Consider the following 22,275-nt stretch of genomic DNA (forward strand, 5'->3'; position numbering starts at 1 on the left):
TCCTATATTTTCCCTTGGTAGCATTTATTACAGTTATAATTACTTTTTTTCTATAATTGATGTAGACAGGACTGCCTGGCAACAGTAAATACTCATTTTAAAAAATAGAATAATGGCCCGGCCAGCATAGCTCAGTGGTAGAGCATTGGCCTATGAACCAGGAGGTCATGGTTCCATTCCCAGTCAGGGCACATGCCCGGGTTACAGGCTCGATCCCCAGTGTAGAGTGTGCAGGAGGCACCTGATCCATGATTCTCTCTCATCATTGATGTTTCTATCTCTCCCTCTCTGTTGTTCTCTGAAATCAATAAAAAAAAATATTTAAAAAAAAGAATAATGGAGTTGAAAGAGCATTCAAAACTATCCCATGAATCAAGGGTCCTCTATGTGCTTGTCCTTTGCTGAATCTTTTATAGTATCTATCTCCTTTCCCTCAGAATAAGCCTATGAGGGATGCATTTTTCTTCTGCATTTTGCTGTTGAGAAATCTGAAGTTAAGTGATTTGGCTGGAAGGTGGTAAACATTGAACCCGGGTCTCCAGCTTCCCGTTGAGTGCTTTTCCATTGCATCATTCCTTCAGGTTGCTCGTTATCAGTTCCCGGGCCACATTCAAGGAGAGTTTCTGGGGACTCACTTCTGCTCACTTCTCCTGAGTTTCCTCCTCCATATATTCAGAAAGGATTCAATCAATGGGTCCATGTTCCTAAAAGTGTGGTCCACAGTCCATCAGCATCAGAATTGGAGGGAAGAGTGGATGTTATTAGGAAAAATTCAGTTCCCAGAGCCCCACAGACTCACTGAATCAAAATATAGGTAAAGGGGAGACAAGGTCCAGGAATATGCATTTTACCAGGCTCCTGATGTGATTCTTACGCATGCCTAAGTTGAGAATACTTAGTTGTTTTTTCCCCCAAAGTTCCCTCCAGCTTTGATAGTCTTTGCTTCTGAGACATTAATTTTGGAGGCTATGTCTTTGCATCTCTGTCATATTGTAGAGAGCCTGGAACTCAATATGTTTTTAGTGACTGAATATATTTGAATTTGGAAGACAGATTCAAGTCCTTGCTTTACCAACTGTCATTCCCTGGGAAAATTAGCTCTTTGACCCCTTAGAGTTACCATCTTTAAGATGAAAATAATAATGACAATCCCTATTTTAGCTCCCAACAGTTGCTGTGGAATATAAGTTAAATCATGTTTTGAAAGCTCTTGATTCCAACTTGAAGATGATTTCAAGTTGAAGAACCACTGCAGGTATAAAGTGAACACCAACAGGAATTACTTCAGTCCTTCAAATCCACAGATGGCTCATCTACAGCTCTCTCAAGTGGACTGAATAGGGAGCTTATTAAAACACAAAACAAAATCACCACCACATTTGGAAAACACCACATGTGAAAATCACATTTCTACTCAAAGTAGGCAGGGTCTTTTCAGCAAAAAAACATGATTTTTTATTAGGAGAAATCTGAGGCATTCCAATAACGCCCCCTGGTGGAACGTAGAAGACAATGCAAATCTACCATTCCTGTCACATATTTGCTGTTTGCTTAGCAGAGAGATTAATTTATCAATGTATGTATCTGTTCTCCACCTGGACTAGGAGCTTTTTGTGGAGGTTCTTTTTGTCTCCAGAGCCTAGCAGTTATTTGTGCCTGCATTCATCGACCACTAGTGAGCATCCGTGGTGCTGGGGGCTGTGCTTGGCACCTGGGGACACAGCAGAGGAACCAGATGGTCCCTGACCTTAGAACCCTTAAGTCTAGTAGTGGAGACAGACAGATAAGTAGCCAGTAACAACAGTTATGCCTGCCATGTAGGAGGAGGTGCAGGGAACTATGGAAGCCACTTTCTTTGGGCAAAACCCAATGATCAGTTTTGAGAAAAAGAATGGCAAAAATGAGGCACAAAATACAAACAGGAGCCAGCTGGAGTTTGGATTTTAGTCCAAGGTCAATGCAAAGCAACTGCAGAGGAATGATGTGGTTAGATTTTTGTTCTTTAAAAATCGTTCTGACTATGGGTAGAACCGAGGGGAGGAGGCGAGACCAGAGTTAGAAAGGCCAGTTAGGAAGTTGCTGCATAGGCCAGGTGATGAATAAATGTTTGGTTAGGTGCGGCACACAGGGAGTTTAAAATGTCTTGGTAAAGTTCCATGTCTTTTCCTGGGTGAGGTGTAAAAGTGTTTTATTTTTTATATCTTATTACATTACACAAATCCTGCCCTTGCTCCATGTCCACAGGGGAATAAATCCCTTCTACCTCCTCCCCACTCCAGCTTTCCTTATTTAGCCGCAGGTCAGTCCTCCCCACCCCCTTCAGTTTATCCTAGGACTTTGCTGCAGCCCAAGTCTGGCCGGAAGCCCTCTAGCCAGACTCAAGTACTCCTGCTTCCCAGTCTTCACTCATATATTTCCTTCACTTTGAGTTGACTTCATTCATATACCATGTATGTCCTCTTCCCTTTGTTTACTCACAGCCTACTTACCTTTCAAAAATTAGCTCTAGCCCTAACCAGTTTGGCTCAGTGGATAGAGGGTCGGCCTGCAGACTGAAGGGTCCCAGGTTCGATTCTGGTCAAGGGCATGCACCTTGGTTGCAGGCACATTCCCAGTAGGAGGTGTGCAGCAGGCAGCTGATGGATGTTTCTCTCTCATCTATGTTTCTAACTCTCTATCCCTCTCCCTTCCTCTCTGTAAAAGGATCAATAAAATATATATATTTTTAAAAACTAGCTCTAATTCTAATTCAGTTCACTTCAGTTGAACCTTTTTCCCCCTGAGGCCTTATTCTCTGCTTGGCTTGGTTTTGGGCACCAGGGGTACTGTACGGAGCCAGCCAATTCCAGCCCTCTGAGCTCACAATTGATGGCAGAGTCCAACACACAAACAGAGCATTTCCTCACGGCTCATAGTGGGGGAAGTGCTGTGACAGGTCGGCAAAGGGAGCGATGGCCGCAGCGTGTGGGGACTCTTGCCCTGCTTGGTTGGTGGGGTAGGGGTAGGGAGACAGGCAGGAAAGGCTTTTTGGAAGGGATGATGCCTGAGTTGAGGGTTAAAGGAGGAGCTGTTTGCAAAGTGAAGAGGTGGCAAGGCTGCAGGCTGGGCCCCTCCCTGCCACATCTGTTGTGGCAGGTAGAAATCCCACCTTTCGCTGCTCTGGGCCGGTACCTGCGTATCTAGAGCACATGTTAATTCTGGACCTAGCCCTTTGAAAACTGTCCATAGGGTGATCAGGAAGGTGAAGGGGACCAAAAACGGGACATACAAGGACAGTAGCTGAATTATGCATATTTAGCCTGAGGGGACACTTTTTTGGGTGAAAGGAAATGAACTTTTGTGTAACAGTGAGTTTCCAAGTGTAACCAAAGGGCAGAAGCTACTGGAGGCAGATTTCAGCTGAACACAAGAAAGAACTCTCTATTGGTCTTTCTTTAAAAGAGAGTAACTCGTCTTGGCAGGTTGTCGCTAGAGCGGCTCAAATATAACCCCATTTGGTGGTCATATTATAGAAAATTATGAGAGTTGGACAAGATGACCTTTAAGCTTCTTTCCAGGGCTGGATTTTCTCATACCACCTCCCCCACTCTCACCATCGTCTCTCAGAGACCTTCTGCTTAAACGTTTTGGTGACCTTCATCACCTGCTGATTCAAGACTATGCTTTATAGCATAGCACACAGGAACCTCCCTCTCCCACATCTCCACTCAGATCCCTACCCCAAACGAAGCAATAGCAAACCACTTAACGGTGCTCTGCACACTCCTGCTGCGGTCTGTGCTGAAGATGCCTCCCCTCTTCCTTTGCCTGGGCTTTCATTCTCTGATACTTTCTCCAACACTCTGTTCCGGCACTACAGTGGATGTCTGCCGCCTCTTGTATGCACCTTAATTTCCAACTGGTAAATTAATTCTGTGTTTTGATGCAAGGGTAACTGCAGGGGCCTGCCTCCCACTACCATTCGGAAGGAAGTTGAGGGAGTCAAATACTTCCCTATCAGTCTCTAGTTCCAGCTAGGAGGCAGGCAGGTGACAACAGACCGGCCAACTGGGCCTTCTCTCCAGGTGTTTTAAATACAAAGATGATTTGTCTGGTGGTGCAGGGGCAGGTAGAAAGGTGTCCTGAATAGGCTGTTCCAACAATAACATGGTCGCTGTCTCTCTTTTTCTATCCCTGATATCTATGCATTTCTAGGCCAATTAATATTTATAAAATGAATGAACGAAGAAGTACAGGGGTAAAGGTCAAAGACTAAATTTAAAGCAAATTACATGCACGACTGGAACATTTAATGATCAGAACCAGAGGTAAAGAAAGGGAAATAAAGATAAATGATCCTACCACTAAAAGAAATGAGGAAGAATAGTAAATTTTATTGTAATTCCCTCCTCCAACATAACTCCATTTATATACACACCAACTCTTCTCCATTGGGGATGACAACAGTTCTATTATTTTAGGCTGAGTTAGCTTCCTGGTCCCTGTTTAGATGGGCCTCAGGCCAGGGGCCTTGCCCTTACTGTCCGAGATTGTTAAAGAACTTGTCAAATAGCACACATTCAGGAGAATTGAAAGGTGACTCGGAGACTTCAAGATAAGCAGCCACTAAGAAAAGGCTGGAAGAAAATGCTGAACTTTTTGAACTTCATGAATTTCAGCATGAAGTGGGTAGAGATGACCTGAGACAGCAAGAAGTAGGCCATGCCTAGATGATACTTTATTGGGTTTATAAATCTTAAAGCTGGTGCTATCACTACTGCATATTTCTCATCATGTGCGGCTCTGTGCATGTGCAGAATCAATAATTTAGTGTTTTTCTTCAGCAGGTAGAAACATGAATTCATTCATTCAATAAATATAAGGTGTCCCCCTCAAAAATGTACATACACTTTAACAGCTGATAACTCAATTTTCACTCCTTTTCAGGCTTAACTGATTTGAAATAATAAATGGGTGAAGCTGGACTAAGCTTTGAACAAAGAAAATTTATCCTAAAGTGTCACTACACTTTTTTTTTTATGGGGACACATAAGAGATAAAGTTTATGGTACAAAACCAGGGATAGTCGATGAATTGAGGGTGTACAAATACTGAACGAAATGGTTCTCGATGTTTGCAATTCCATTGCTTGGCGTTCTCAGCAGTGCCCGATCCGGAACAATCATCAGTTTGAAAACAGTCATTGACAAAAAATTATTCATTTTTGTAGATTCGTTTAAATTTTGAAAATGAACTATATGTTAATAAACACTGACTTTATAATCACTCAAAGTGTGTACACATTTTTTGGGGACACCCTGTATTTACGGGGCACCTACTCTGTGCCATGCAGTAGTAAAAAAGCTACACTCATGGAGACCATGGAGACAAATTAATACTACTTAATTTATTTGTTCACTTGATCATGTGCTATGAACAATATTATATTAGCACATGCTAACAACATGGACAGACAAATGAGGTCAACTAAAGGAGAGAAAGAGAAAAATAAGATGGACAAAACTTTAATATTAATTCTTTTTTCTGGGACTTCTGATAAACCAATCAAGAAATATTTATTGGCCGAAGCCGGTTTGGCTCAGTGGATAGAGCGTCGGCCTGCGGACTGAGAGGTCCCGGGTTCGATTCCGGTCAGGGGCATGTACCTGGGTTGCGGGCACATCCCCGGTGGGGAGTGTGCAGGAGGCAGCTGATCGATGTTTCTCTTGCATCGATGTTTCTAACTCTATCTCTCTCCCTTCCTCTCTGTGAAAAATCAATAAAATATGTTTAAAAAAAAAAAAAGAAATATTTATTGGATAATGAGCTAGAATATTTATGTAGGCTCAAAGTGGATTCTAGGATGTGTCACACATATTTTAAAAATGTATTCAGTTTGGATAGCAAACTTTATGAACTACACAGTAAGATATAAAAATTACACAGAAATTCATGCTTAAAAAAAGACCTGTTTATTACTGACAACACTTCATTTGGCTAAAACCACAAGAAATCCACAACACAAATACTTAAAGTGCAAATTCTCAGTATTTAACACCCTGGTGTTTTCTTGGGGGAGGAGGGGATGGGAAGATATTGACAGAAACTGTTAAAACAAGGGCATAATTTTGAACTACTGCTACACAGTCAGAAAAACAATTCATTCTTAACTGCACACAATTTATCTGGCATAGTCAATGATGTATACAAAGAGCTTATCTTAGCCCAAAACAAGAAGGCCTCACCATATATAGATGTGGACTCTGGAGTGGCTCTTGTCAGATATATGCTGAATCATAACACTTGGACAAAAATATACCAAATAACACCAAATTAGTTGTGACTCACTTGGATGGTAGCACTAGCAGGCTCAAGATGGCACTTGTATTCGTGATGTTAAGTCTACATAGACACTTTCTTAGCCTTCTTGGCCAATACCTTACTTTGAGTGTAAAATACTAGGCATTATACACAATTTCCAAATAAGAATATGCTCTGCTTTTTCCAAAGAAACTGAGTATTTAAGGATGTGTGTGCTTAATAAACATTACTTATAAATTTTAGTGGTGAGGATTAATATTTTTATTGTTTATCAAACTATTTGCTTCTTTAAAATAAAATCCCTTAATTACCATTATCACCAATTAAGCACTCTGTAACAGGTACTATATACTAGGTGGTGTGGATATGAAAAATAATAAATGCAGCTGACAGTCAAGAAAGATCGTAGTCAAGGAACGCCAATAAATTAAAGAGAACAAGTGGCCAATACCTCTAACTATATTATAAGGTTCGTTGGTAACATAACTGTTCCAGGTCAGTTTCACCTGTCATCAGTACTTTCAAAGGTCAGCTACTGAAGGGCAGGAAATATCCTGTCTATGTTCTATGTTTCTATGTCTCACACCCGAGTCAGTGTGTGTACGCCCAGGGATAGGCGGCAATTGGAGGGGGTTTTGGAGGAGAAAACGGAGAGGCCACGTGATAAACACGGTGCTCCTTTCTGGCGGCACCAGTTTTGGTGAAGATTGAAGGAGTCGTTTTTATGCCAACACAGTTTTATTATGGAGAATGCAAAACCCGCTTACATTTCTGAGGCAGGACATGAACTTCATGAGTGGTCGGCTGCTTCTCATTTTGCTCTCAGACCCCTTCCCTACACATTCTGCTTTAGGGTCGTGCTGATGGAGAAATCTGAGAAGCAAACTTTAGCTAGCTCACTTTGCCCTTGGTCACTTTACTCATTCTTTATGTTCTCTCTTTTAAGTACATAGTCTTTAATGAATAAAGAGAAAAGCTGGCTTACTGAATATAACAGGATGATGAATATCTTAAGGTAACCAATGGTCAACACTAACTTTGTTTCCAACTAGAACTCAAGTCATGCTCTGTCCTGAGACAATGACAGATTCTCTTCTTTTTACTTCGACTCCTTATGGCTTATGGTAAGAGGCTTTGAGACACAAATATTAAAAAATAATTTCCTCAAATCTTGTGCTTTGGATACCCAAAATACAAGGAAACTGAAAATAATATACCAGATTAATTGACCATTCATTTTGGTTAGTATGACTCTTGCCTCATCAGTTTCTAGAGCAATCTCAGAAAACAAGTGAATTGTAAAAAGCCATTAATAATTTAACATATAGTATCCAGGTAGACCACAAAAAGTTATGAAATAGATTTAAAATTACTTCTTACAGTGTCTTCTCACAATAACAAAATACTCAAAAGTCCATAAACCAACTTAGTTTATGAATAAGTTTAAAGCATTCTGAAAGATACAGTTAAAGATTTCTTATCAGTGAGGTAACAGGGCAGTAGCATTTCACAGTAACAAAATGTGGGAGGAAAGAGGGAGGTAGAGAAAAAAAAAGACATAAAATTAAATTTATCCAAGCAGAATCATGAACAACAGGAAAGATCTGAAGGAAATACCAATAGCAGCAGCTCATAGAACAATTCCTCCATTAAACTCCATTATCTTCGTTGCATCAATTCTAGAAGCAATCTGCTTAAGAAACAGAAGTTCTATTTCCTATATAGAGATATTCCAAAGTGTCCAATCTCTTAGAAACTCTCTGCTAAAGTTACTACATCCAAATAACAATACTGTAAACTTAAAACAAACCCCTCAAATACCCTATAACACTATACATTCTTCAAGATGAACAAAATTGTGTTCAAGTCTCACTTAATTTGCCAGATTAAATTAAAAATAACATCTAAGTAGGTCTTATTCACTGTACTCATGCATCTACTACTCAAAAACTTTATCTTATGAGCTAAATTCTTATCGATATGGAGTGAAATTCAAATGTTACTTTCAGTGCTCTTTATGACATCTTTGTTCCAACCTGAGTTAAAAAAAAAAAAAGGTTTAGAAAAAACCTGTAAAAGCCATTTAGCATATCCTATAATATTTAAGTTTTTATTCTCTTAAAAATAAAAATCAAATTGAAGGCTTCGTAACAATTCCTGCCCAAGTTTTTAAATCATAAACTATTCCTATTGTCTTTTTTTTTCTTTTTTCTTAAAGACCCTTATTCCCTCCTATTTTATCCTTCCTGGAGATGGAGAACAGTTTGTTTTATTCCTTCTTAATTTAAGTTGTTCAATAAAAGACTCAATAACTTATGACTTATTAAACTATCTCAACAGCTTTCTCCTCTCCAGAATTAAATGATCTTATTTTTTTTTAACTTTTTCCTCAGAGGTCTTATTTTTCCAATCTATATTTTATTCCTTTTCATTTCTGCTATATCCCCTCCCCAGTTCCCATATGTTCCTAAGAAACAGCCTTCTCTCAGAAACTGATCAGTAAGAGGGGTTCTTTTTCTCAGGCCTTAAAACATGGCCTCTTTAGTGGTCACCAATAAAAGAAAACAAAGGTTCACTACTCATTCATCGTCACAACAAATAAACACAATTAAACAACTTGCCTACAGTCCATTTACCCCCTGTTTTAGGGTGATAAATTTGCCCTTGACAAAAAGCATTTCCTGTGCTACCTATTGACCTATTGTTTGCTTATTTCTACTGTTTATTCCCAACTTATGCTTTAATCTTGCCCCACTAATTCTTTCCTTTCCCCAGAGTTCTAGACAATCCCAGTTTTGATCTGCACACTCAGTGAGGATGCATTCATTTCCATGAGATTGTTTATAAAGAAAAAGATAAACAATAGAGAGACCAAAGTTGAGACCTGCTGGTCAGCACTTCTGTCTGACCTGGTTGGCTGGGGCTACCGAATTTATCCTATTAGGCAAGTGTACACCCACTACGTCCAGTTCATGCTAAATATCACACTCAAGTAAGACTTGAGAATTTGGCTGGAATCAAATAATTTCCTCAATTTATACACTTTGGGAACACTTGCAAATTTTTATTAATTTTAACTTCGGATTTTTAAATTCTTGAGATAAGAATCCAAGCTTTAATAACTTTTCACCTTGATTAAGATGACTGAAATGTTGCATTACATTAAAGCACTCAAATAAAGCTGTTCTCTTTACGATAGAATGACAATCATAACATGGCTTTAGAGATTGTAAAGGGCTATTGTATCATTTTAGCTCCACTTTGTTCTTCAGTCAATAAAAAACAGACACTGAAACCAAATATACATATTTTCCATATATATAGCATTGCTCATACCACTTTGTAGAATATAGGCCATTTCCTAAATAAATATCTACATTCCTAAAAGTGCATAAAGCAAAAAATTCTACACACTTCTTTAGTACGAAGCCATTGAAGACAAACTCATTTAGAAATATGGTGCTCTACATTTAGCTATCTGTCTATTATCTACAGTCATACAAGATCCAGCTATACGAAAGGAAGGAAGGAATAAATTAACAATAGTGGCAATACAATAATTTGAAAATTACACTTGGATTATATAAGTTCAACCAAATGTTAGTCAATAGCTACAACAAACCAAACCACGATTTAATAAGTATTCTAGTCAGTTCAAATTGATGTCATTATTTTTAGGAAATAAATTCTCTAATACTAGTTATTTTCCATAGGCAATTTGTTTAGAAGATTACACCCAAGACCTTGCTATTGTTACCTCTTAACTATGCCACATGTGTTTAAGTATTCTCTGAGCTATATATAACAGGATACACTTTTAAAAAGGATTGAACAGAGCTCCTCCACTGTCTCTTTAGAAGGCTGCAGAATCAACCAGTGACCTTCCAATTCTTTTTTCCACATTAGAAAAGATAGTTACTCTTGTGATAAGAAATTGCATAGAAGCCAGAAGGATGTTAGGATAAACTGGACATTAGTTTGAAAACATGTAGTTTTAGTGTTTCATAATACCTAAAATCTGAATGTTTTATTTCTTAGTAAAACTGGTATTACTTCATTTGATAAAGGAATTAATCTATTTATATATTTGTAATCCAAATGTTAGACTTTTAAATAAATTGAGCTCTTTTCTCAGTTCAGATCTTTTTCTTGACTCAAAGGCTGTGATAACTAACATTTAATTCTAACATGAAGATGCTTAACTACAGTTACATTGAGTCTGCTTTTATTAATAATTTTATGTACATTCATAAGATCTTAAAGTCAGCAAACCTATTTAATATAGAGGGAATGCACCTATACAGTTTGAAAGATTTTCCTGAACTGTCTGAAAATTAATGAATTAAATTATATTCAATGCAGGAACACTGTTTCAATTCAAACCATACCCTGAGAAGGCACTGAGAAATTTGACAAGAACTAAGTTTCTAGGAATATTGCCACTATTGTCTATGTTTAATAAACGTGGGATTTTAAACACATACAACAAATTTACACTGCACCAGCAGCACTGAAACAGAAGAGCTGGACACCACATTTGTAACATCTGTTCTAAGCTAGAAATGCTAAATACCCTATCTCACGACTCTAATTTGTAAGTCAATACCTACGATGTAACAATGACACTTTTCCACAGTATTCTGAGAGTAGTGCTGTTTTCTTGCCAATTTTGTGAAATAAATTTCTTAACTAACTCGATAATTATACATTTATCTGCCTTTTTTTAAAAAATAAAAACACATGCTATACACAATTACAAGAATATGGAACTAAGCTTACTTAATCACACTCTAATAAGAAAACTCACTTTTGCACAGTTTTGTTTCTGTTAAAGGAAGAATGACATGTTACTATAATACTTTTAACGTCATGACTTTTGTTCAAGATTATGAAAAATTTGAATCATTTTCTCCAGACAACTTCATATCAAAGTTATATAGTTTGTTTAGTCAGCCAACCAAAAAGAGGAAAACAAAAGGAAAAGGATACTCGGCCAGATGAGATAGAGAGGGAATGCTAACACAAGTTGGATGCATGAAGTTCTTGGCTGCCCTGTTCCATATGACAGCGCAAAGTAATGATGTACGAATGTCCACTAAACAGAACGCCAGATCAGCCCATTTTTACTGGGCTCAAGAAAATTCTCTATCAAAGCTTCAATGAGTTTCTTCAGTTCCTCTTCTAGTAAGGCAGTGTCACTGAGGAAAAAAATGAAGAGTTCTGAATTCCTTGAATTTCATAGCCTTAAAATTTTAATTGTTATAACATTTTAAGAAGGCATACGCCTGATAGAATGATTAAACAATTGGTAAACAAAAGAGAAATTTACTCATTTAAACTAAAACAAGACCAAGGGGGGGCGGTTGTTAACACACAAGAAATATCACAAACTGAGGTTGACCTGCATTAAGAGGAGACCCTTGGAACATGATACATGGATGAGCTATAGCACACGTAAAGATTTTTCCTGGGCGAGGCGATTTAATGGCTTAGAACACCAAGACTGGGTATTAAGAGAAATGGCTTCCTGAAACACTTTGAAGAATAACCTGTACAAATACTATGGGATGATATGGCATTGTCTTTCAGGCACCAGAAGGAAATATCAATATAAGAATGAGACGTTTGAAAAACAAACGGACACTTACAAGTACATCCTTCAAAGTCATCACCGGAAGAGCTACTATTGCCCAAAACATTTCCAGAAAAGCCTCTTGTAAACTGCCTTCAGTTATTTTACACGCTACTCAACAAACCAGTTTTTGTTACTTTAATAATCATCCTTCATTTTTATAAACCTTTTTTTAAAATATATTTTTATTGATTTCAGAGAGAAGGGAGAGGGAAACAGAAACATCAATGATGAGAGAGAACACTGATCAGCTGCCTCCTGCATGCCCCACACTGGGGATTGAGCCCATAACCAGAGTATGTGCCCTGATCAGGAATCAAACCGTGACCTCCTGGTTCACAGGTCGACACTCAACCACTCACTGAGCCTCACGGGCAAGGACGTCCTTCATTTTTATACAAAGGTAGCATTACCCAATTTGGTTTACTTTAAACTCTGCTCTCTCCACCACCCCTCCCACCCCCGCCACCAAAGGAAACACAAAGATTTAGGGAAATACTAAATAATATACCTTGGAGTCAATTCCAAAAAAATCTTCCCCAAAATATATTGATCAATGCCAACACTATAGAAGGGACTACTTTTAATAAGTTTAAATAGCCTTTGAATATGTTTATTAAAGTTATTTATTCACATACTCTTAAAAGGAAATAAATTGGGCAGATCAAATCATATTAGATGCAACAAATGAATATTTGGCAATAAACAAATTATTTGTTGATCATGTCTTTATATTTACTATTAAAGCTCAGAGAGCCTCTCTAGGAATATAAATTCACCAAAATTTAAAAATTCAATTCCCAAATGGTATTGCTGCTTTGGAAAATTGTCCAGAAGATTCTCAAAAGGTTAAATATAGAATTACCATATGATCCAGCAATTCTACCCCTAGATATATACCCAAGAGAAATGAAAACCTATGTTCACATAAAAACCTGTATGCAAGCATTTGTAGCATCATTACTCATATAGTCCAAACATCCATCACCTGATAAATGGATAAAATATGCGATCCATACAATGAAATATTATTGAACCATGAAAACAATTTTTTAAAAAAGTACTGATTCATGCTACAATATGGATGAACCTTAAAAACATTATACTAAAAAAACAAAACCAAAAAACCCCCACCATAATGATATATAACCTAAAAAAACCATTATTCTGCCCGAGATGTGGCTCAGTGGTTGAGCACTGACCTACGAACCAGGAGGTCATGGTTCGATTTCTGGTCAGGGCACAAGCTAGGTTTGAGGGCTCAATCCCCAGTGTGGGGCATGCAGGAGGCAGCCGATCAATGATTCTTTCTCATCATTGATGTTTCTATCTCTATCTCCCTCTCTCTTCCTCTCCGAAATTAAAAAACAACAACACCCAAAACGAAAACCATGATGCTAAAAGATGCCAGTCACAAAGAACCACCTATTGTATAATTCCATGTCTGTAAAATGTTCAGAATAAGCAGCAAATCTATAATGGGAGATAGCAGATTGGTGGTTGCCTAGGGCTGGGAGAGAGGGGAATGGGAAGTGACTGCTAATGGGTATGGGGTTTCCTTTTGAGGTGACGAAAATGGCCTAGAATTGATTGTAGTGATGTCTGCACAACCCTGAATACACTAACACTATTGAGTTATATACTTTGGTGGGCGAACTCTTTGATATGTGAATTATATCTCAATAAAACTTTTTCGTATATATTTAAAAAGTCAACTCTCACCTCCGGTCAGGGGATGCGCACATCTCTGCATAATACTTGATCTTTGGTTCTGTCCCACTTGTCCGAAGAGTAGCAACACAACCGTTTTGAAAAGTAAATGTAATCATCTGGCTGTTTTTACTCACAGGCAACACCTATGCACAATTGTAACAACAGCTTAATTGCACTTGTTTCAGTTTAGCAAGATGAAAAAGTTCTGGAGATCTACACAACAATGTGGAAGTAGTTAACAGTGCTGAACTGTATGCTTAACAATGGTTAAGTTGGTAAAATTTATGTTTTAACTGTTTACCACAATTAAAAATAAAAAATGTTAAAAGAGAATTATAAAATACAAAAAATACTACATACATCATTTACAAATATACCACTTACTGAACATTTATGATACAGTCATTGGATTATATACCTTTCCTCACATACATGGTCTCTGGACCCCAACAATAATCCTGCAAAGTAAATACTACTGCCAATTTACGGGCAAGACTCAGAGTAAAGGACCTGCTCAAGGTCATCAGCTGAGTGGCAGAGCAAGAAGTTGAAGCCAGGTCTATCTGTATCCAAGTCCAAACAGCCTCTACATTTGCCAAGTGCTTTATAATTTTAAAGTACTTTCACAGTTTATTAATTCGCCAGGGCAGAGTGCACCTATCCTGGGGGACAGGCAAAATAATTCACTGGGGTTCAAAAATTAGTATTTTTACCTCAAAATTAAAAGCACAAAAAGAACCAAAGCTTTACTGACAGTAAAGATACGGATTAACACTGTTACTCTTCCTAGACCACAGACTGGTCTGTGAAGGCCTCTCAAAGGAGCTGTGGGGGCTGCCCTAGGACGGGGGGTTGGCAGTGGGGCCTTCCCTCAGGGGTCCCGAGCTCGGTCCTCTCCTTGAGATCCCTCTCTCGGTCAGTGCTACTGCCATACACTAGTTCCTAAGGCAGAGACCTTCCTCCCTGCTTTTTCACTCACAGAACATCAACTCGCAAGTCCTGTCTATTCTATCCTTTATTTTACTCAACTTGGTCCACTTCCCTCCATCACTACGGCTACTGTTAAGTTCTGGCTCCCATTCTCTCCCATTCTCTCTCACGGAAACAGCGTACTAACGGTTCCTCCTGCCTGGACATTTGCCCCCTCTCAACCCACTCACCACACTATAGAGAGCGACTTGTGGTTTTGCTTTTTTTTTTTTTTTTAATTCAAACCTTTTGGTGTATGGGATGATGCTGCAACCAACTAAACCACCCAGCTAAGGTTACTTGTGTTTCTTTATATTTAATATTATTATTTTTTCTTTTATATATCTTTATTGATTTCAGAGAGGAAGGGAGAGGGAGAGAGAGATAGAAACATCAATGATGAGAGAGAATCATTGATTGGCCGCCTCCTGCACACCCCCAACTGGGGATCGAGCCTGCAACCCAGGCACGTGCCCTTAACCAGAATCGAACCCGGGACCCTTCAGTCCGCAGGCCAATGCTCTATCCACTGAGCCAAATCGGCCAGGGCACCTGTGGTTCTTTAAAGGAGAAGATATCTTCTCACCTCCAGACCTAGCACTTGCTGCTTCCTTTGCCTGAAACACCCTCTGTTCCTCCTACGTTTGGATAGCTCCTACTCTAGAACACAGCTCAACGAAGTCCTCCAGAAAGTCTTCCACAAGCGCCCCCGATTCTGAGTAAGGGCCCTTCCTATGCCTTCCATGGCTCCCTTTGCACCCCCTGGTAGCACTTATCATTCTGTAAAGTAATCACTGTTTACTTGTTCGTTTCCCCACTGGACTCTGAGTGCAGAAACAGTGCCTTTGTCATTGCTGTATCCCAAGCATGCCTGTGCCTGCAGCACAGAAGTGTCCTGACAAATGCCTGCTGAACACGTGGATGAATGTCAACCTGAGTTCGTGGAGAAGAGCGAACTCAGGAAGTCTTTGATTCGAACTTAGGGGATTAACCATATCTATACTACTAAGCATCAGTGAGACACATAGAAAAGCCCTTTGATTAACAAATATACACTTTAAAGCAGCAGTCACCAACCTTTCGGACCTCAGGACCACCAGTGGTCCGCGGACCACCAGTTGGCAACCGCTGCTTTAAAGGGAGTTAAGAGGAAAAAAAGCAAAACACAAGAACTACGATAAGCATAGCAACAATAGAAAAACAAAAAGAAGCAAGAAAATTTGGTTCTTTAAGTAGTTTACAAAGACACAAAAATATACACACATACGTGCACATGCACACAATACCAATGACTGGGGACCAATATTTGTTGACTGGATATATATACACAAAGAGAATATGGGTAGTATTCTCCACAAGAGGCTACAGTTCCCCCAAATATATCATGCCCCTAGAATCTTGAGTCAATATCAGAACATTATAAATAAAAATTTAGACTAATAACAACAATAACTAAATATGATCAGCAAATATTTGTTGAGCACCTACCATGTAGGCAGGACACTGAGAGGCATAAAGGTACATCAGAAATGGACCTGCCATGTACAACACGGATAACATAAAACAGGAAGTGGTGAATGACAAGAGGAATGAATATGTAATGAAACCTCAGGAGAAAGCTATTTGCTTATGGGACTTGGAGGGGCCTGTGGAAGAGGTGACATTTGCCCCTAAGTCTTGCATGTGGCTAAGGTGTAGACCTGCAACAGCAGGAAGAAAAGGTAGACTGAAGACATAGCTTGAGCAAAAATAGATAAATTTTTTTTAAGTATATATGCAAGAAACTATACATTGTTCTATTTGGCTAGAGGTATAGGGAATAAAGTTGAAAAAGGGAGTTTACAACTAGAAAGATGGGTAGCTTTGAAATTATAGGCTTTTGGACTTCATTTTCAACATTATTTATTTAGCATCATCACACATTCTCCCTCCCTTCTTCCTTTTCTCTTTGCCTTTCTCATTTTTGTTCTCACCTCTCCAGGCCCAGAGGGCAGCATACACTTGGGGAGTGGTAAGACAGGATCAGAGTCAGAGAGCCAGTTAGTGGACTTACAACAGCTCTGGGGCAAAGCAATGGATCCTAGTTTCAGGAAACTAATTGGCTTGAACTTCCTCTATTTTGCCCGAGTATGAAGTTAAAAACTGTTAAAAACTGTTTTTTTTGTTGTGTGTGTGTGTTTTTTTTAAAGGTACTTACTGATTTCTTATTAGGCTGGCTGCTGTCATATCCAGTGGTAACGTCTCGTGTATGCAATATAGCAAATGTCCCACAAAATTTTGGATATTCTTTTGGGGAATCAAAATTGCGAAGCCTTTCAAATATACTTTTGATGGTATTTGGATCATAACACAAGAAATATGAAGTTTTTGAAATATGATAACCATACCTGCACACAAAGATTTAAAGTGTTAAAATCAGCTTTCAGATAACTCTTTAGAAAAGTGTATATTAAAGATTACAGTATTATGTAGAAAGTGGCAGTCCTTAACTCGGACAATTTTAGTACTTTTAAAAAAGGATCGACTATTTCTCGAAAACAAGTTTAGCTGAAAGTAGGACAAAGAAAAACTTAGCATGTGAAATTCATAATAGTAGGGCTTACTTTTCATAAACCTTAACCAGTTGCTGTTTCAATGTTATATTCATGGTTTCCAGGTAAGCTGCCATCTCAGCAACAACAGCGGCTGCGCTCACCCCATCTTTATCCAAAACTGAAGTTCCACACAGAAAACCTGAGAATTTAAAAAAATCTTTAAAAATGAGGAAAACGTAAGCCTGTAATAAGTTCATTAGTTTTACATTTCTTCAGCAGGACCAACGAATTTAAACCCTAGTAATAAATGAAGCACATTGACACTGAAGGTATTTAGGGATCTTTAAGGGTCTTTTTTCTTTTTCTGATGAGAAATGTACCTACACATTTCTGAATGCTCTTTGGTTTTTACCACAACTCAGAATACAAAACCAGAAGACAAAAATTCCTCTCTATAGAATCACTACATTAAAAAAAAAAATGCCCTCATTCAAATTTCAAAGGTTTTAATATTTACTACATACCAATAGACTCTTCAAATGCAAAAAGGACTTCTTTCCCATTTTCCAGGAGGTCTTTTATCCTACTTCCAATCCATTTAAAACCTGGTAATGTTTCCTGAAATGCAGAGGAGGCCACTCTTGTTAAGTGACTCTCTCATAACACATATTAGAGAAAAGCAGGTCACTAAATGCACTACATGACACTCTCATAGTGATCGCCTGTTATGGCTTTTGGCCCATAAAGATTTACATAGTGGTAAACATGTAGTCATAAAGTGCACGGACACACGCACCGCCACAACTGATGACCTACTATTTATCAAGTACAGTAATACGTGATTTACGCCAAATATAATCCAATATATACAAGTGGTGATGCATATAGTCACAAAGGAACATGTTATGACCACCTACTATTTACAACACAGTGTAACAAGGGCTTTACATCGCTATCTTTTTAATGCTCACAAAAACCCTGTTGCTGAAACAGGCTCCGAAGTCCAGTAAATTTGCCCAAGATTATGCTGCACTTAAGAGATGGAGGCAGGATTCAACTGCACTGCTTCTCAGAAACTGTCCTATAAGCTGTATTAAAAGCACTAGGATAAGAGCACTTATGAAGGTTGCGATTTATTCCCCTTGAGTAATCGAAGGCCATAAAGCTTTTTAATGATGCACTTCCAATATTATCACAACATATGCCTGAACCAAGTGTTCTTTACCATAACACCACGTCCTTCTTTGGTAATTAGATTTGAGGACTTTTCATCTGATTAGCTATTGTTCCCTTTGTAGACATGAACTGTTTTAGAGTCAACAGAAAGGGCATCTGATACACACTGACTCTAGAGCTCAGCATTACCAACTTAAGATTCCTAATTCACCTCTCTACCTCCTCACAGGAAAAATAACATAACATAACATAACAACATACATAACAAACATAACATAACATAACATAACATAACATAACATAACATAATATAACATAACAAACATAACATAACATAAAAGCCAAAATCATCTGCCACCCCTATTCACAACAACAACAACAACAAGGAAGTAAATTTATAATATTGGTCTTTAGAATCATTTCTTTTTTCTCTTTTGTGCTCATTATACATTTTTCTTGCCATAAATATAAATGATAAAAACGTTAACATTACTTGTAATTCAGAATCTTAGGCTTAAATAAAATTTCATTTTTTTCTATTTTGCTATTTGTATTTTAGAAAGTCTGAGGTTGAAAGCTCTGTTTTATTAAGACAAATACAATTTTCTTTTACTCAGACAATTAATGTTAAGACCCGTAGCTTGACTGTGGCTCAAGAAAAATGCCCAGAGGTGACATTTGCACTAATACTTGGCAAAGATGGCAGAGGAAAAGCAACTTCATTGACATTAGTCCCAGTGGCAGTCAGCTTAGTCAACTGCCTGAGGCTCACAAAGGTTAGTGATCTGTGCTGAGAGAGAGGCATCATTTTTTTTGGATGTAGAATCTCTGGGTCTTAATTTGCAATTTAGAAGACTACTTGAAGTTTCTTAAGACTGAACTTGAAAAGCCTACACAAGTGGTCCCGGACACCTACAATTTTTTGGAACGGATTTTATGTTATTGATGAAGCCAGGAACCAGATTTTCCTAGTATGGAAACCAGATATTATTGCATGGAATAATAAGCATTAATGCAATTTCTAAAGAACACCTAATCTTAGTTTCAGAAATTCACACACTGGATGAATTTGGCTCAAGTGTCTAAGCTATCAAAAAGATTAAATGTTAACAAAATTAGAAAAAAAGTGGGAATCATAAATGAAATTGATAAAAGTCAGTTTTGATGAGGAGATGGCTTTAGTTTATAGAAATAGGTTTAGAAAAGTGGCACACAGGTATTATCTATTCTTACTTCAAAATGAAATCCTTCTTTAAGTGCAATTGCCTTCAAAATTTTGGAAGAGACTGTGGTAGCTAACATGTAAATGTTCTTCACATCAGCATTTCCGGATTTACTTTTCTTCCAGCAATCAAACATCCACCACCCAAACAGAGCTGCCAACTCATTTCCTGAGAAAACTTTCCAGTGACCACTGCAGGGAGAATAAAAACTCAAGTCAGGAACTTTGTAACTTCTCATTAAAGCTTCTTGACCCCCAAGACCTACAAATCATCAACCCAAACACTACTGTATGGACTTTTTGACAAAACATTTATGACTACTTTTCTAACTGACCAGGGGTGAGCTTACAGTAGAAATGGTAGCAATGTCTTTTGAAAAATTGTTACTTTTATTATCCTATTTAATTAGAAAAAAAGTTAATATAATGTCCTTTCTACGTAAAGACAGTTGTCACAACATTATAATAGCAAAAATACATAGCAACTCAAAGGACCAAGATTAGGAAATGATCACATTGATAAGCAATCTGTTGTGATATTATGCCATTTTAAAATTTAATATTTTAAACAATAATTAAGGACAGGGGAAAATGCTCACAGTATGATATTAAATAGAAAATATTCTACATAAAATTATATACATGGTGGGGTAAAAGTAGGCTTACAGTTGTTCGTATGGAAAATAATACAATCATTAATAAATAATACAAGAAGAAAGTGTTTTTCGTACTCTCAACTATAAACCTGCTTTTAGCCCATCCTGTGTAGTATGGTCACAATTTTGCAAAAACAAATATATCTTAAATATTTGAGTACAAAAAACATAGAAAGAAAATGTTAAAATATCAACCTAGGTGTTTATTTCTGGATCGTGGGCTTACAGGAGATGTATTTCCTTATTTTTAAAATTATTTCCAACAAGCCTATTCAACTTTAAAAAACAGTTCATCAAAATTTAAGCTTTTAATCAAATAACAGGTCTACTGACTCCTCCTGAAGCTCTGCCACCGCCAGTCGGTCTGCGTCGGGGTCTGTGGCGACCACTACCCGGGCATTTTCCTTCTCTGCCAGCCTCAACGAGAGTTCCTGCAACAGTGACCCAAAAGGCTGGATTGCACTGAGGACATTCAATTCAATGTTAATATTCCTAAATGTAGGCACTATGCCAGTCAGATGAATTTTAGAAGGAATACAGTTCAGCCAAATTTAAAATAAGCCTGGAAGTAGGAATATCTATCATAGAGATTTCAAACAAAACAGAACCTATGGCTCCTATATAATTTAAAAGATGTAAACTAAAGTGGTTTCTGCTTTTTTGAATCTTTGAATTGTCAATGAGTTCTATCTAGTTGATGAAGTTTAATACACTAATAATAATTTAAAAATAAAAGAAAGATACCAGCACAGATTCTCCCTCTTCAGGATTCGGGCACTTAACGGTAGAAAAGTCTGGGTCAGGATCTTTTTGTTCTGGGACTGGAATTGGAGGCTTAAAACCAAACACTTGAAAAGCCAACTGCACGTAGTCATGGCCAACCCCATGAAAAGATGAATGTACAAATTTCAAGGTGGTCTTTGAGTTTAATTCCCTGTAAAGAAAAATCATCATTCAATCAATCTAAAGCTCGTTATCTGGGCTATAATTAAACAAGCTATAGAAAAAGCTAAAATCGGTTTTGTAGGATAGGGAAAATATACTCTGCAAGCCAGGATGCTTTCTAGCAATTGTGTTAGCTATTTATGAAGTAGTTATGAAAATATGGACATAGAAAAGGCAAAATAAATTTTTAGAGAAAATTCCCTAATCTTATCCAGAGAGAATACATATATTTAGCTACACTTTTTTTTGATGACTTTACTGAGAGGTAATTAATAAACTATACAATGCATCCATTTAACGTGTACAATTCAATGGCTTTCACTATATTCCGAGTTTTTCAACCATTATCGTAATCAATTTTAGAACATTCTCATTGCCCCCAAAAGAAACTGCATACCCCATAGCTGCCACTCTCTAACCCTCCCATTCCTCCCAGCCATCAGTAACTACTAATGTATCTTCTGTCTGTTTCTCTCTCCATAGATTTGCCTACTCTGGACGTTTCATATACTTGGAATCATACAATATGTGGTCCTTGGTGACTGGCTCCTTTCACTTAGGATAATGTTTTCAAGGCTTATCTATGCTGCATTTTGCATCAGTATTTCATTTCCTTTTACTGCTGGATAATATTTCATTGTTTGGATATATCATATTTTATTTATCTCTTCATCAGTTGATGGATATTTAGGTTATTTCCACTTTTTTACTATTATGAACAAACTGTTTAGCTACAATTTTAAATATAATAAACAGCCAACACATTTTTATAGGTATTTCTTTCCCTTATTTGTTAATCTTATTCTAAGGTAATACTATCCTATAGTTCCACTTGGGTACCTGTGAAAACAGATCTTTTTCAGATCTTCCATGTATCTACTACAAATGTCCTGCAGAGGATCTTTCTTCAGTGGGCTGGTGTCCACTAAATTATCATTCCAGGAACCATTCCAGGGTTCCACACATTCTTCTATACATTTCAGAATTTCCTTGTCATGAGGAGATGTGATCTGAGCACCCGTCTCCCAATAAACCTAGATAATAGGCAAATACACTTATAAATACTTGGAATATTGGCCAGATATTTTCTTAGCTAGAGATATTTGACTTTATAAAGAAGCACACCAA

The 22,275-nt window shown here is 37.7% G+C and overlaps 1 protein-coding gene across 1 annotated transcript in view; it reads right to left on the reverse strand.

Annotated features, from left to right (window-relative positions):
• Positions 1 to 5,928: 5,928 nt before the first annotated feature.
• The window catches only part of PGM2L1 (phosphoglucomutase 2 like 1), a 41,718-nt gene continuing 25,371 nt past the window's right edge, over positions 5,929 to 22,275 (reverse strand). The window contains exons 6-14 of the mRNA XM_070425618.1: positions 21,988 to 22,181; positions 20,947 to 21,136; positions 20,536 to 20,633; positions 19,558 to 19,738; positions 17,673 to 17,766; positions 17,218 to 17,347; positions 16,812 to 17,001; positions 13,655 to 13,788; positions 5,929 to 11,498 (exon numbers count right to left, since the gene is read on the reverse strand). Of these exons, the coding sequence (XP_070281719.1) occupies positions 11,396 to 11,498; positions 13,655 to 13,788; positions 16,812 to 17,001; positions 17,218 to 17,347; positions 17,673 to 17,766; positions 19,558 to 19,738; positions 20,536 to 20,633; positions 20,947 to 21,136; positions 21,988 to 22,181 (1,314 nt within the window). The 3' untranslated portion in view covers positions 5,929 to 11,395. The remainder of the gene's footprint in view (positions 11,499 to 13,654; positions 13,789 to 16,811; positions 17,002 to 17,217; positions 17,348 to 17,672; positions 17,767 to 19,557; positions 19,739 to 20,535; positions 20,634 to 20,946; positions 21,137 to 21,987; positions 22,182 to 22,275) is intronic.

This window comes from Myotis yumanensis, unplaced genomic scaffold, assembly GCF_028538775.1.
Source record: "Myotis yumanensis isolate MYYU_CA2020_CCGP unplaced genomic scaffold, mMyoYum1.0.hap1 SCAF_10, whole genome shotgun sequence".
Classification (NCBI taxonomy): domain Eukaryota; kingdom Metazoa; phylum Chordata; class Mammalia; order Chiroptera; family Vespertilionidae; genus Myotis; species Myotis yumanensis.